This window comes from Typopeltis vanoorti, chromosome 2 (assembly GCF_054136105.1).
Source record: "Typopeltis vanoorti isolate ZY-2024b chromosome 2, IOZ_Tvanoo_1.0, whole genome shotgun sequence".
Taxonomy (NCBI): Eukaryota; Metazoa; Arthropoda; class Arachnida; order Uropygi; family Thelyphonidae; genus Typopeltis; species Typopeltis vanoorti.
This window is the reverse complement of record NC_143550.1, coordinates 23,163,885-23,176,894: the sequence shown is the minus strand read 5'-3', so window position 1 is coordinate 23,176,894 and position 13,010 is coordinate 23,163,885. Positions and strand designations below refer to the sequence as shown.

General features: G+C 34.8%; 1 protein-coding gene across 2 annotated transcripts in view; it reads right to left on the bottom strand.

Annotated features, from left to right (window-relative positions):
* The window catches only part of LOC150108873 (serine/threonine-protein kinase unc-51-like), a 400,205-nt gene that overhangs the window by 261,595 nt on the left and 125,600 nt on the right, over positions 1-13,010 (bottom strand). For both annotated transcript variants that reach the window (XM_090410511.1, XM_090410519.1), the window contains exon 11: positions 6,267-6,311. In XM_090410511.1, the coding sequence (XP_090266637.1) occupies positions 6,267-6,311 (45 nt within the window). The remainder of the gene's footprint in view (positions 1-6,266; positions 6,312-13,010) is intronic.

Genomic DNA, 13,010 nt, shown 5'->3' with positions numbered 1-13,010 from the left:
TAAAACTCAATTCTGTAAAAAAATGGACACAGTGCCCTTTACCTCCAGTGTACAAAACTGTATGTTATACTGTTGGGTTATAATGCAAGAAACTGATTAGAATAAGGATCTGGAAGTGACAGTGGAAAGCCAGAGGTTTAAGAGTAAAGAGCATATAAAAGAGAACAAATCATCACTTGGATGGTGAAAACACACTAACAAGAAAGAATACAGAAGTTATTAATATTATCATTATTATCAAATTCCTGATATGCACCCTTGGAGGGGGGGGGGGGGATATCATGACAATATTACATAAAAAAGTTTACATCAATACTTGAATGTTATCCTTTAAATTAATCTCTTATACATCTATACATCAAGACTTTAATATTGTTGGATCTTATACTTCAGTCCTTGAGCCACTATTTACTGTATCAAACCACCAAGATCTTCTCCTCTTAGCAAAAATTAGCAAATATCTTTTGCTAATTTTTCCAGTCTCATTCTGTTTAAGTGACAATACCCACCTGAGAATCATTCTGCTCATATATACCTAAATGCTAACAATCTCAAGTTCTTTCCTAAATCCTCATTTTTACTATGTTTGTTGCCATTGGCACTTCTGTCCACTCCAATCTTTCTTAGAGGTCTCATATCTGTGGTCTCCAATCTTTAGTTCAACATTTAGTTTGTTTCTAACTCAGACCCACAAGTTCAAATAAGTTTGAACATAGTCTTATATACAGCTAGTTTAGTGTTTTGATTGGTTTCTCTTTTATTCCATATACATTTATTCAACTGTTTTTCTCTACTATGCTAGTTTTGCTAATTCTGATGTCTATTTTCATATTTAATTTGCCATTTTCACTAAAAATTCTATCATGTTATACCATTATTTCTGCTCAGGACAAGGACTGGTTATTATTAACACCATGTTCCGACATAAAAATGTGAACAAATTCATATGGATAGAAGAGGCAAGGAATAGGAAAAGTCTCATTGACTATGTTATTGTTGATAGTTATGTTGTCTTACAGGTGCAGGACACTCGAGTGTATAGAAGACTTGAAATTGGAAGTGATCATCATTCAGTCTTGAGCAGTATAACATTGAATTTGCTACTGAAAAGGAAAAACAGCAGAAAAGAAGAAAAGTAGCAATGCTACCAATTTTATATTTGGTTTAATCCTTTATCCAAATTAAGCAAACAAAGTTTGCGACTGAAGTATTTTCAGGATTGGAGCAACTCGTGGCAAAGGTGGTATAACTTCTCATCACTGGCCTTAGTATCCCATAATGCAAAGGGCATCTCCTTGCGGACATGTATAATACTATGCATTAAGGGAAGAGTCACTACCCAAATCGGTTTCAATCTTTATTGAGGTCTCATCAGTGGGAGCCAGACCCAGAGGCAGTGCCGGATTTACGTATAAGCTAAAAAAGCTACAGCTTGGGGACTCGCAATCTGCCGGGGCCTCAAATAAAAAAAATAAAATAAATATAAAAAAATATTCATAGAAAAATCACTCAAATGAAGTCAGACATATCACGATGATAATTTCTAAATAATTTTAACTATACAAAATATAACATTAAAATGATTTTGGCGCATTGTAAAAGTGATTGAGATATTTTGTCTTCTTTTTTTTTTTTGAGCCTTATTTGTCATTTTTCAAACCCTTTAATTATATAATTATTTCTGTGATTTTGCAAATGCATACGTTATTATTTTTTTAATAAAAATTAAAAGACAATATATTTTCATATATTAAAAAGGTGTATATATTTTAAATTTTTCTGAGACCAGCTGATGTTATTTAAAACAGTAGGGGGCCTCTGGGTTTTGTATAGCTTAGGGCCTCAGCAAGTCTAAATCCGACCCTGCCCAGAGGTGGTGATACTAAAGTGGAAGTACTAGAGAAGTTATATTTCCATATACCAGTAGCCAAAAGGTGTTACACCTTATTATTAAAATTCTCTGGTTTAGAGATAAGTTGATGGAAGTTTTTTCACTTGGCTATGCTACCAATTATATATTTGGTTTAATCCTTTATCCAAGTGTAAGCAAACAAAGTTAGTGACTGACCCTTCCCTTAATACATAGCATTATATATGTCTGCAAGCAAATGTATAATGTATCCCATACCCTCAGTATCCCACAATGCTTTGCATTATGGGATACTGAGACAAGTGATGAGAACTTTATATCACCTTTGCCACGAGTTGCCTCAGTCCTGAAAATACTTCAGGCGCAAACTTTGTTTGCTTACACTTGGATAAAGGATTAAATCTAATATATAATTGAAAAACATGTAAGAAAGTTTTAAAGCAAATAAAAGTTGAGCAGCTCTCAGATGTGAACTGTAGACTAAAATGCACAAAAAAAATTTTAGTCTACAGTACAAGAAAATATGAAAGATTTGAGAACAGGAACCAAACCTTGGAGGTTTAAGTGGCAAATCCTGAAGAAAACAATGACTGATTCAGTCAGAGAGGCATGTGGTGAAGTTGTCTGCAAGGATAGAAAAATCCGAAATCCATGGTAGACACAGAATGTTAAAGAGGCAGTGAAGGAAAAGAAGAAAGCATATCAAAAGTTCCTGGGAAATAAGTCAGCTTGTGCTCTTAAAGAATACACAGACAAATGTAAGAAAGCTAAACACTGTGTAAAACTAGCTAAACAAAAGTTATAGGAAGACTTTGGTAAGAAAATAGAAAATAAATATCAAGAAAGTGAAAGATATTCTGAAGATTATTGAAAAAACTCAGCAATGGAGGAAAGAGTGCCGAAAGAATTAGAGATGATAAGGTGACATGAAAACTGGTGAAAAAGATATCCTTGATGTATGGAGTGATTACTTTGAAAAATTGCTAGATGAAACAATCAGTGACAGCACAGTCATAAAAAACACTCAACAGGCATGCAATCAGGAATACATATCCATACTTGAAGCAGAAAAAGCCCCGAATGTCAAAAAGCAGTGGGAGTAGATGATATTCTAAATTGCTAAATGAAACAATCAGTGACAGCACAGTCATAAAAAACACTCAACAGGCATGCAATCAGGAATACATATCCAAACTTTAAGAAAAAGCCTGAAATGTCAAAAGGCAGTGGGAGTAGATGATATTCGACCAGAAATGCTCAAGTATGAAGTTATAAGTCTTACAGGCTGCACTGCATAGTTCAAAAGGCCTGGACAGAGGGACGAATTCCAGAGGACTGTCCCTACTGAGAATTACAGCGGTATGTCCCTACTGAGTGTCACTTAACCATTTCTCAAGTATACTTGAGAAATGGTTGAGAAGCATTATGGAAGGGAAGCTTGGTGAAGAACAAGCTGCATTCTGGTCATATAGAGGTTGTCAGGATCAGATTTTCACTTTATGACAAATAGTTGAGAAATCATGGAAATATAACAAAGATCTGTATTTAAGTTTTGAAGAGCTGAAAAAGGCATATGGCAAGGTGCCAAGAAAAAAGCTACAGTTGTATGGTCAATGGAGCATATATAAAGCAACACTTAATCTTTATTTCAGTTGTAAGTCAGCAGTCAGAATTGAAGGAAGTACAGAAAGATGGTTAAATGTTAAATCTGGTGTTAGACAAGGATGTACATTATCTCCTCTGTTATTCATTATCTATAATGGATCATATTATGAAGGAAAGTGGTATTAAACCTGATATTAAAATTAGAGATTCTAATCTCAGTTCTTTTGCTTTATGCGGATGATGTTATACTTCTAAATAAATCTGCTACACGTCTGCAAGATTCCCTGACTAAATTGAATAACTGTTGTAATAGATATGGCATGAAGGTCAACAATAACAAGACAAAGACAATGAAAATAGGCAAAAGCATTGAAAATATCAACTGCATTGTGAATGGAGAACTTATAGAACAAGTAAAACATTTCAGCTACTTAGGCACGATTTTTAGTGAAGATGGTAAATTAAATATGGAAATAGACAACAGAATCAACAAGCTGGTATGTAGGAAGTCAACTGAATAAATTTATAAGGAATAAGAGATAAATAAGTCAAAACAATAAATTACCTGTATACAAGACAGTGTTCAAACCAATTTTAACATGAATCTGAGAGCTGGGTTAGAAATAGAACTCTTTGTCAAAGACTATAGACCACAGATGGCATCAATAGCAGCATCATATTAAAAATGAGGCTATTAGGAAAGAACCTGACATTGTTAGCATCCAGGAATGGGTTAGCAGAGCTAATCTCAGGTGGTATGGTCACTTAAACAGAAAGGGAGAGGAAAGATTAGCAAAACAAGTGTTCTCTGCCAGATTGGCAGGAAAAAGACCCAGATGAAGACCAAGATATAGGTGGATTGATACAGTAAAACATGCCTTAGAAGACAGAAATATAAGATATGATAATGTTGGAGTCTTCACAGGTAACAGACTGATTTAGAGTAAAATTATAGACAGGAAGTTCGTAATGATGTAAATTTTTCATGTAGTAGGACGTTGGCAGTTTTTTCACACTTGGTTAGACTATAATAAATTAAGTTTAATCCTTTATCCAAGTGTAAGCAAACAAAGTTTGCACCTGAAGTATCTTCAGGACTGAGGCAACTCGTGGTAAAGGTGGACCAAGCTCTCATCCCTCCTTGGGTCAGTATCACCCATAATGCAAAGCACATCTCCTTGCAGACATGTATAATGCTATGCATTAAGGGAAGGGCCACTACCCAGACTGGATTCGACCTTTATTGAATGTTCAAATACAGGTCAAACTCCAAAAACTCAGCGTTGTTCTCCTCAGTAACAGGCTTACCCTGCCACTGAGAAGAACTCTCAGAACCGGTTGGCTCTACACCGTGGCAGGCTCACCCCACCACTGAGCAGAGACACTTGTTTGCTCATATCTTGAGGGATAACAGCAACAGCTGTGCCTCAGTTAACTTCACAGGTTACAACACTGCCATTAATCCAAAAAATCCAGCTGCAGGTGATGATGAGGTTTTTTTACTGCATTTGCTATCAGTAGTGACTAACACAAATTGTTAGTCACTACTCAGAAAACAAGTATTAATTAGGTCTTAAAATGACAGTCTCCCAGATTTTTGATAAATTTATACAGCAATACTTGGCTATATAAATATAAAAGGTCAGATACAGAAAATACTAGTCGTTAAAGTGTAATTCAGCTTTCTGGTCCTATATTGTGTCCTACTAAACATTTGCTCTTCACTTCTTCATTTGCAATTAGATGATGGCCCTATTCCAACAGCACCCAAATATAAATCTGATCACCTAGTATCCATCTTCTATGAAAGAGTCTCCACAGCTTACTGTTATAATTCCTTTAGGTTGGAATGACTTAGGTTCAAATGCCATCTAGAACATGAAGAACCTTTAGAACTTTTCAACCAATGCTGAGTTAGCAGGTTTCAGGCGGCTGGATTTTCTCATCCAGAAACAGAAGTTTTCATCCTGTAAAACAGACAAACTGGCAGAACAGCACATGCAATTAACAGACACAATACACTGTCCTTAGCCTTAGCCAAAACAAATGAAAATCTAATGTACAATAGCTCGCCACATGTCTCGTGTAATCTTTCACCAGATTGTTTGTTCGTTTTTGGTTTAATGGTACAAGGAAAGCTATGAGTCATGCTGGGCAGTACTAATAAATAAGTACAATATATACATCTATAAATCTGCATATAAAAACAAATGAAACATGTCTTAGCAGTATACAAGGTAATAAATAAATACAAAAGCTGTTTATAAGCAGATATAAAAATCAATGTAGAAAAGATGAAAATGGATATAAAGAACTGTGGACAAATTCATAAAACATTTGTAAAAAAACCACATTTTAGAAGCACATATACAATAAATTAAACTAATAAACTAATATGTACATAATTTATATAAGCTGGAAAATAGTAATACCCTAAAAATTTAAAAACTTGGGTGACTCCTGATGAATCTGATAAAAATCTGCAAAAGTGTATAGGGTTTAAAGAGATTATGAAAATGACTAAAATAATAACTGCAGTTTTCACATAATCATATTTTACAAATGTTGTTGATATATGAGCAGCATAAAAGAATCTTCTGATGTGGAAGAAATAAAGTATATCATAAATGCAAGGAAGCTATTATTCAGATGAGGTCAATGTTAAGAGTAAATTTAGCATGTATCAGAGAAGCAGAAATGATATGTTATTTGAAGATAAAAACAAAAATTAATAATAATTACTATTTAGTATACTTATAGCAAATATCTAAATGAGCAGTTTGTTACTTACTTATCCTTGTAGGAGGTTTCAGAAATGGATGTCTAAAAAATTCATCTAAAATATAAAAAAGAAAATACCACAATATTAGTATAAGACTACTAAAAGTGCAAAAAATAAATAACAATTACATGATGTCTTAAATAAAGAATTTTACAATTTATTCTTAGAAATATAGCATAATGTATTATCTTATAATATCATCAGAATAGTGATGATGAAATTTCCTGAAGTATATCCTAAATTGTGTAAAGGATACCATGGTAATACTACATGATTATGTTTGCATTATTAATAATCTCCTGTCAACAATCCTCCAAATCACTCAATTACTTATTCAGTACTCCAATGCTGTCATATCTAATATTTCAGTCTTCTAAGGCATTTTCAACTGAATCCACCCACCTAGATTTTGATCTACTTCTGGGGATTTTTTCCTGCATCTCAGCACCAAACATATATTACATATATTTTAGGAGTGTAAAATACCCCGAGAAAGAATCAAATTCCATCTTACTTTTATATTAGATATCTTTGGTCTACATTCCATCCTAAATAACTGGGTAGCCATCTTTCTAATTTGTCAACTACTGCATGTTCTGATGAATGGACTTCCCCTAATCCAGCTTCTTCACCAATACATGCATGCCCTCAGTGCTCTGTACTATCATCCAGCCTCTTTATGTACATAAATAGCTTTTACTGACCAATAATCCTAGCACAGTTCTGTTAATGACAGTACACTATATTTCTTTTACTTGGCCAACAAAAAACCCAACAGTGCACAAATATTCCAGACTTCAAGATCTCTACAACAAGCACCATAAAACAATGATCTTGATGTCATTCATTAATTGGACAAGGATAAGCTAGTCATCTTCAATGCCAACAAAATTGTCACCTTCTTTCTCAAAAAAAAAAAAAAAAAAAAAAAAAAAAAAAAAAAAAAAAACTTCAGTTAACATAATTGATACACACAAATCACCAGACAATTAATATCTCTATATTCTGACTGTGATTTACCTCTGACTCCTCCTGGATTCAATAGTTTCCCCAATACAATGATCAATAATTACTTCAGCCTCTAAAAAAACTTTGTTTCTTTTCCTGCTCAACATACTACTTTTCATCCACTCTTTACAAATCTCAAATTTACCCAATATGTGAAAACTGTTATGTCTGAGGTGATACACAAAAAAACTTCCTAAAAATTCTAGATGCTGTTCAGAGGAGTGCAATTCTGCAAAAATAATTGCCCTCCTTTGGACAATTCTGCAAAATGATAATCCCTCTCTTTAACAAATTCATCATTATCTCATAGACAGACAGAGCTTCAACTTTCTATAGATACTTCCATGGATGTTGCTCCACTGAATTGGCATCCATTATTTCTTTTATTGTTTCAGAATGAGCAGCTATCCCCAACTGCAAATCCACCTAACCAACTTCTCTTCTTTTTTCATTCCATCTGCCTCTGTTCCCCAATAACTACAACCTCCAATCTTTTAGAAAAATGTCAGCAGGTTCTTTTTACCTAATCACTGCCTACATTCTATACATGGTACTAGTGTGCAATAACAGTTGTCTACTGCCTCATGTGTGATATATATATATATATATATCACACAGTTTATATATATATATATATACTAAGGAACAAAGAGAAAAATCACAATAACTCAAAAACTCTACAATGAATTTTTATGCAATTCAGTGAGGTATGATATGAGTTGAAAGAAATGCCCACATAAATCATAAATAAACAGCTTAATTCAGTAATAAATGAGTACATGAAGACAATGGTTAAAAACAAGAGGTCAAAATAAGATTGTCCAAATACATTAATAAGGAATAGGGTCACCGCTCACAGTAATACTGTGCTCACATCGTTTCATACTGTTCATAATGGTGTCCAGAAGCTCAGCTGTTAACAACTGCTATTGCTCCTGCAAAACTCTCCTAAATTTTGGGGTCACTCAGGATTTTAGGAAAGGGAGGGGGGGGGTGAGAGCAGCAACATATCTACCTAGAGTCATAGTTTACCGACGACTCTAGGTAGATATGAAATGATAAGAAATTGTTTTGTATGATATATGTTTCCTCAGTTGCAACTATATACAGATGAACATAGAGATCCAAGACCTAATTTCTATAAGTTGCAGCATTCATAGTTCCACCAGGAAGCACACACAGTTAGTACATCCACCCAACAAGATGTTTCCCCAAACTATCACACTACCTCCACCATAAGTATCCCTTTCAGGGATATTAGACAGATGATAATGTGTCTCTGGTTCTCTCCAGATTAGAGCACACCTGCTATCACTTTGTAGAGCAAATCAGGACTTCTCTGTAAACAATACTGATTCTCGACGGTTTTGGATTCAGTTGACATGGAGCCTGGCGCATTTCAAACGTTCTCTCTTATGGTGTGGGGAATAGGGACATACAGCCTATCAGTAGCTTTGCATGCTGATCACCCTTGTGAAGCCACCTGCAGGCACAATGGAAACAGATACTAATGTTCCTAGCTGAGGCAAGGTTAGAATGTAGGTGATTCAGAGCAGAACTCTTATTTCAGTGAGCAGATAACCAGATATATTGGTCAACCGCATTTGTAGCCGATTGCTGTTCTTCACTGTATCTATAGGATGCTGTTTGTGAATGTGGGAAAGTACTTCATGGAACGACTCACATGTAACTATCTGGCTACCTCTGCCTGATTTTGGCTGGCTTCTAGTCTTACAATGGCTTACTACCTGAATCCATTGGTAAAATGATGTCATGCAGCCACCATAGCAAGAATTTTGCTACCACAAAATGTCATCTTCTTACTCGAGAAACAAAATGAAAAAACACTCCAAAATGCTTGCTTTTATGATCTGACTCATTTGCATATACCACTGACAGTGCTACTCATTAGTATATGATAAGCAGACTCAGCATGACTTTTAGTACACATGTTTTTCCCCCCTTTTTCCCATGAAATATTGCAATTTTTCTTTTTGTTCTTCATTTATGGAAACCAGTGTATATATACAGCCAAGTCATTTGGCATTTTATAAACCTAATTTTTCATAAATTGTATGGCAGTTAATCCTATTTCCACATATTGCTACACAGTTCACTCATAATGTAAGTCCTCTATTTATGCAAGTTCAGTTTCCACAAATGCAAACTTATATTATCTAATGTTTACTATATTCATTTTATTTGCATGCCTAAACTGAAGTTGAACTTTCAAGTTAAGCTTTCCTTAGGAAGATTTGAGGAAAATTTGATAAACGACTCATATGAGAGCAATCCTAGCTAATGACTTATCTTCCATAAGATGCCCATGTGATCCATCCAACATTCAACAATCATCATTAGACTCTTATGCTGACTGAAATCAAATGAAGTGTTCATGTTCTTCATTTATTTAGACTTCATTTTGATAGTATTTCAAAATTATTTAATAAACAGAATTGTGTAGATTTAATTGTGAGTAATAACAATATCAGGAGCTGCTAACAGATTATTAACATAAATTAATGATGCACTGTTGTAACACTGCTGGTAAAAATTTTGGAAATGAGTTTTTAATAAAATTCATAATAATAAATTTTTTAATAATATAAAGTGAATTTAATGACAATAATGAATAGTGCAACTTCATTATTAATAATGAAGTTGCACTATTCACTTTATATTATCATTATGATTATTCATAATAACAGAAACTCCATAACACTGGGAACAAAACTAGATATAATAAAGTGCAATGAAAGTGGCCAGTTAACTATGAAATGAGTATGGTGACTTTAAGCAATAGCATATTAGGCACCATTAGCGATAACAAGGAAATCGAGAAACTCCTAAAGGCAATTAATGCTTAACTATATGTATATTATAATTAAATAGTTCCAAAAGATAATCATATGATAAGCATCATTTGTAAATTTTCTGGTTTGGGATGAATCTTCACACCTACTTTATATGAATTTGAATGAGAAAATCCTGTTCTATTTATGTAAGGATATCAAATAAATAGAGGATCAATTACATGTCCTATGAGTAGGTTTGCATGTTTTCTGGAGGTGTGTTTGAGAGGAGGAACCTAGATTTCTGGGAAGAAAACTACTTTTCCTTCCAGAACTAAATTCTTTGGTAATTACTAAAGGAAGAGCCATAAGACTTCATTTTGGCAATGTAAAATTACATAGGGAAAGTGAATATTAGATCCAACATTATTTCAAAGCTGAATGTTTATAGAAACTATGAAAGTTTTGTGAATTGACCTGAAAGCTTACAATAATACCATCCTCGGTATCCCTGAGTAGCCTTATCTTGCTACTTAAAAGGGATGAATGCTGCCCAAGTGTCCATATATTTGCCTTTTATTAGTGTATTTGATCAAGATTTCAGTGTCCTGAGCTGTTTTCAACTGATTGGTTCTCCTCAGAGACCAGGCAGAAACCTTAAGAGAGAAAAAAAACTCTTGTTAGTACTAAGGAAATCGAAATGTATTTTTCATAAGTGAATGAACTCTCAGTCAGTGTGTAAAAGTAATTACTAGAGGAAGAGCCCTAAGGCTTCATTTCGGGGATGTAAAACAAGTTCCTTAGTTTTGAAAGTCACTTTAAAGTTACTGGAGTATCTCTCCCGCATTTTTCTAAAATTCCAAGATTGTTTATATGAGCCACAACCATCCATTGGGTGGTCAGCATTTCTTCTAGCTAAGTTGTTATGAAGAATTTTTGTTTAAACTGATTTTCATTGTATCCATTACTGATGAAGATATTTTTGATAACACGAGTTTGCTTATAAGGCTTGCTCAATGGAGCAAGCTCTTCAAAAATCTTTTTAAGGGATGTCTGAATGAATGTCAGTCATGAATATGTTTTTAAGAATAATATTTATTCAGGAGAGATTAAAGAGGTTTTTATGAATGAAGAAGTGAGTGGCATGAGTATAGAGAATGAGAGAATGGGTGTGCAAGACGGACAGGGAAACTTATGGTGGAAGGGGAACACATTGTGAGAAAGGTGGATAAAAAGAGAGGGGGAGAGGTGCTATTAATGATAGAGAAAGAGTTATGTTCATACAAAATAAAGATGCAAGAGGGAAATAGTGCCAGTAATTTTGAGACTCCAAGAGAATGTGAATGCAAGTGTATGAAGAGGGTTCTAAGATGAATAAGGAGAAAGAGAAATGGCTTGAGTTGAGCATGGAGAAATCACATCGAATGAGTGCTATCAAATGGAACCAGCTATAGATCCAGGGAATGAGCTGCTGTGTTTGTATACAAATACTAGAAGTGTAAGAACCTGTTGACCCAAAAATTGTTGGAATAAGTGAGACATGGTTGGATGAGGACAACATCCTGACAGGAATAACAGGAATAGAGATGAAAGGGTATGATGTGTTTGGTGAGGATAGAAAGGGTAAAGGGGGAGGGGGGTGTGCTATTGATGATAGAGAAAGAGTTATGTCCATACAAAGTGGAGATGCAAGAGGGAAATAGTGCCAGTGGTTTTGAGGAAGTATGGTGTGAGATAGAGTTGAATAGAATGAAATATTTGGTTGGATGTTGTTATAGACCTGGTAATGTGGATGGTAGTGACTATGAAATGTATAATCAAATTAGCCAAGCAAATAAGAAAAGGGTGATCATTATGGATGATTTTAATTATGACAATATAGACTGGGAAGATGACATAGCAACTGGAAGTAAAGAAAATGAGTTTCTTCAGTTTTTGAGGGACAACTACCTCAGATAGTATGTAACAGAGGGCACACGAGGATTGAGGTTCTTGGATTTGATCATCTCATCAGAGGATATAATTATAAAAAGTGTCCAATCACCCTCCGATTGGTCAGAGTGACCATGAGTGATTATCTGGGTGGTTGCCAGCAGTATGAGGACCACTGTGAGGAAAGGGTATACATGGAACTACAATGGTGGTGATTATGAGAAGCTCAGGAGACAGCTTGCAGGTGTAGCACGGAATGATGAGTTATTCAAGAACTATCTAGTAGAAGCAATGTCTAAATGTATTCCAAGGGTCAGAAAGTTAAATAAGGTGAAATGGATGAATGAAGAGATTAAGCATGCAATACAGAGAAAAAGGGCATTGTGGAGTCAGTATAAGAGAAGTGGTAATAACCAATTCCACGAGGATTACAAAGACCAAGCAAGGCAGTTGACTTGATCGGTAAGGGTAGCAAAAGTGAGGTATGAGCAGCAGTTAGCTAATGAAACCAAAAAGAATCCTAGGGAGTTCTTGGATATGCAGCCAGCAAAAAAAAAAAAAAAAAAATTATGGAAGGATGACATTCATTGAAGAAAATGGTATAAGGACAACTGTTGCAGAAGATATAGTGGAGATACTTAATGAGCAGTTCAAAAAGGTCTTTCATTCTTGTGAATGTGACCTCATGGAGAGATTGAGAGCAGTTGATGATGGGGAGGAGAGACTGAGTAAGTGAGTAAGAGGTGCATGGGGAGTTGAACAAACTTAATGTTAATAAGACTTGATTATATATCACCATGTATTCTGGAGAAATGTGCCAGGCAGTTGGCATCTGCCTTGATATATTTTTTTAATGAATCTTGCACTGGGTCAAGTTCCAAAGGAGTGGAAGGAGAGCAAGATTGTGCCACTTCATAAAGGAGGTGATAGAACTCAAGTATCAAATTATAGGCTGTGTGTCAGGTGTTGTGGTTAAGTTGTTGGAGAAGCTGGTGAGAACTAGGATTCAGAATTGGGTTCA